The 3,199-nt window shown below is 57.7% G+C and overlaps 1 protein-coding gene across 1 annotated transcript; it reads right to left on the reverse strand.

Moving 5' to 3' along the window:
• Positions 1-699: 699 nt before the first annotated feature.
• Positions 700-2,567, reverse strand: SPRG_13244 (hypothetical protein). The gene is made up of 6 exons (XM_012353348.1): positions 1,976-2,567; positions 1,784-1,927; positions 1,651-1,732; positions 1,534-1,605; positions 1,163-1,485; positions 700-1,117 (listed from the first exon to the last, which is right to left on the reverse strand). Exons 1-6 carry the CDS (start codon positions 2,549-2,551, stop codon positions 758-760), a joined length of 1,557 nt encoding a protein of 518 aa, XP_012208738.1. The 5' UTR covers positions 2,552-2,567; the 3' UTR covers positions 700-757.
• Positions 2,568-3,199: the final 632 nt, after the last annotated feature.

The following is a 3,199-nucleotide window of genomic DNA, read 5'->3' on the forward strand; positions in this document are numbered from 1 at the left end:
CGCGAAGAGGCAGAGCGCGCTGCCTTCGGCCAAATGCGCAAGCGGACCTCGACGGCCGCGTTGAGGCGCTCAAGAAGACCAAGCCGGCCATCGACCTCTTGACGAGATCGCGCCGCCGCCAGTCGCCGAAGCAGTACACAGACGACGGCATGGCGCTCGGCGGCGCACTGAGCCCGGTCCACTGCCAGATAGGCCGACGCAAGCCGCCCTCGCAACCCTGCCCTCCAGCAGAACCAAGACGACAACGACGCCGCCGAGGCGCCACGTGCCCATGGCTGCGATCGTGAGCCGGCGGCCCGTGGTGCTCATGGCCGCCGCCAACGATATGTGGGAAGCCGACGCGCTCGACTGTGCCTGTGACACGACGAACACAAAGCTCAAGAAGACGAAGAAAGCTAAGTCATCGTGGTCTTCGTCCAGCCGCCTCGAGCATCTTCGACGCGAGCGGGAGGCCGTCAAGCAGCACTGATTCGAGACGCTCCTTCGGCCAACGCAGAGCTGCTCCATGTAGATATATATAAGAATACCTAATTGTTAGTTAGAGGTGCGGGACATTGCGCGTTTCAGATTGTGTTCTGGTAGCAGCGCGCGCGATGACGACACCACTTGTCTAGTTTATGTCGATCGATGTAATCAACCAAGTTGCTTTCCAGCGTGACTTTCCAGCGTGATAGGCTTGAGCTACCATCACACTTGTTCTGCAGCAAGATGGGGCACGAGACAAAAAAATAAGCCCGGGTTGGGCAGTTTGCAACGACTAGGCTTTGGTGCTGTCCGTGTCAAGCATGGACCGTCGTCGCACGGCGCGCCGGGAGCCGGGAGACGTGATCTTTCCAATCAGGACGCCGAGCGGCTCGAGAAATGCGAGCATGTTGTACTTGTCCTGGACGGCGGCAAAGACGCACTTGCAGCGCTCGGACGCCGGCCGGGACGGACATACGTCTGCTTCGCCACCGCAGATGGTTTTTTCGTGCTTGGCAAATGCGATCTTGGTCAAAGCAAGGGTGAAGCTGGCGTAATCGAGGCACTGTGACACGACAGCACGGTCGTCGGGCCACACGGGAAGGCACGAGCAAAAAATGACGCTGGCTTGTGTTTCCGAGAGCTTGGTGTCAATCTAACGCGATACTTGTAACTTCTCGAATGAGGATATCGAGCGTACAATCTTGAAGTGGTTCAGAAAGCCGAGGTAGCTCTGGAACTTCATGAACGGCTGCGAGGACTGAGGCGTCGGACTTGGCGATTTGGACGTTGTCGCGTCGTGCGTCACTTGCGTTGCGTGCTGCAAGAACACCATTTCAAGGCCGATCTGGTGCACGGCAAACACTTGCTGCGCACTCTCGTGCTTGAAAAAGAGCTTGTAAAAATGGGCCGGGTCGTCAATCGACGCGAACGGCAAGATAAAGTCGTGGAGAAGGTAGTAGACGCTCGTCGAGTCTTCGAGACCTTCCTTCGCCAATCGCTTGACGAGCCCCGCGACTTCGTCTGTTCACACGCATAAGAATACGTCGACGGAAGGAATGCTGCCGCGACCTCTCTTGAAGTAACCCAGTGCGACTTGCACGAGGAAGAGCAAGAAGCCCGGCCGGCTCGTTGGCTGGTCGTCTACCACGTCGGATCAGACTTACGTTCGGAAAGAATCATGTGTACTGATGCCGTGCCGCGCCGGCTCCGGTAGTGGCACGCTCAAGTCTTCGAGAATCTTGGCTTTTGCCGCGAGCTTGAACGGCTCCTATTGTACGCATCCTTTAGATGGATTCAAGTAGTCGCCGCCTTGTTGCACCCGATCGCTCCCGCCTTGTAGGCTTGCGTGGTATCGAAAGAGATGGTAGAGAATGCGAGCATGACTTCGCAGCAGCGCGCCAATGCGCTGCCGCTCGACAGCGTCCTTCACGACCTTGTCGACGCCCGAGACGGGCCAATCGACCTAGTAGTAGGATACTATAAGTGTTCCATATACAAACGACAAGACAACGTCGAAACAGGCGTGGTAGACGTTGCGCGGACAAGTTGTCATGTCGGGTGCGGACGCTTCAGTCTCCTCGGCGGCCGTTGATAGATCGCTGTTCGGAGCGTCGCTCTGGTCGTCGCTGCTCAGTATTGAGTGCGTGTCGGACACGGTGTCGAGCACCACGCGAGGTGGCCTCGACGAGACTTGACGCAGCAGCGGCGCGGGCTCGGCGCTGCTTGGAACCACGTCTTGGCCGATGGAGTAGACTTGCCGGTTGTAAAAGTGATACCAGCGTTTGTCAAACTTCTTTTTGGCCGGCGCCGCCGACTTGGGGTGGAGAATTTCATGGACTTGGTTGTACACTAGGTCGTCGTGCACGTTGGTTGTCGTCGGGAGGCTCTTGGCGAGACGGTCGAGCGCCGCCCGCGCGTACTTTTCTCGCACCGAAATGCTCCGCAGCATGGGCACGTGGTAGCCGCGCATCGGCGGCTCGGCGGGCGGCGTCGCCTTGGTATACCGCGCGTCTTCTTCGTCCATGAGCTCATGAATGCGCTTGCTCGTCGGCGTGAGGTCCCGTTGGTACGGCGACCGCGCGCGCATTCGTCCTGTCTGTGCAACACGCCAAAAATAGGAGCCATGCACATCATCCCTGTAGAGAGATGAATAGATATAGAGATGGATAGAGAGATAGATGGATGGATGGATGGATAGATAGATTTGTCGACTTGTGTCTGACTCTCATATTGAAAGGTGCAGGGGTAGCCGATAACTTGTCTACGGGGCGGTCATGTGCAGAAGGCCTCTTTAGATTTATGTCATGCGCGGGGACGCGGCAGGCGGCACTCCGCTCTCTCGATAGCTGTATACGTAGAAAACTTGTCTCGAATGCAAGCTCGTGGAATTTATGGCAGAATGCAAGGTTATATGAAAATTACAAAAGTCGTCGTTTCCAGAACGAAGCGCGAGGCTTCTTACGGCGTCAAAAGAGGGGTGCTGCCTAGAGCAAAGGCTGGTAGTGACTATTGTCTTCGTACATTTCCTGCTCGCGGCGTTCGCGGTGGCGGCGTAGCGACCGCCGAACGACCGCCACGCCGAGTACGAGCACCACGAGCGCGCACCCAGTGACCAGCGGCACCATGTTGGTCTTGAGCAAAGCGATGCCGCGGTCCGTTAGCGCAAGCGACGTCGGCGGCGCTGGCGCCGTGTCCCAAAAATCGCCGCAGCTCAGCGGCGGCCACGAGAGCTGCG

This window comes from Saprolegnia parasitica, assembly GCF_000151545.1.
Source record: "Saprolegnia parasitica CBS 223.65 unplaced genomic scaffold supercont2.121, whole genome shotgun sequence".
In the NCBI taxonomy this organism is placed as follows: domain Eukaryota; phylum Oomycota; class Saprolegniomycetes; order Saprolegniales; family Saprolegniaceae; genus Saprolegnia; species Saprolegnia parasitica.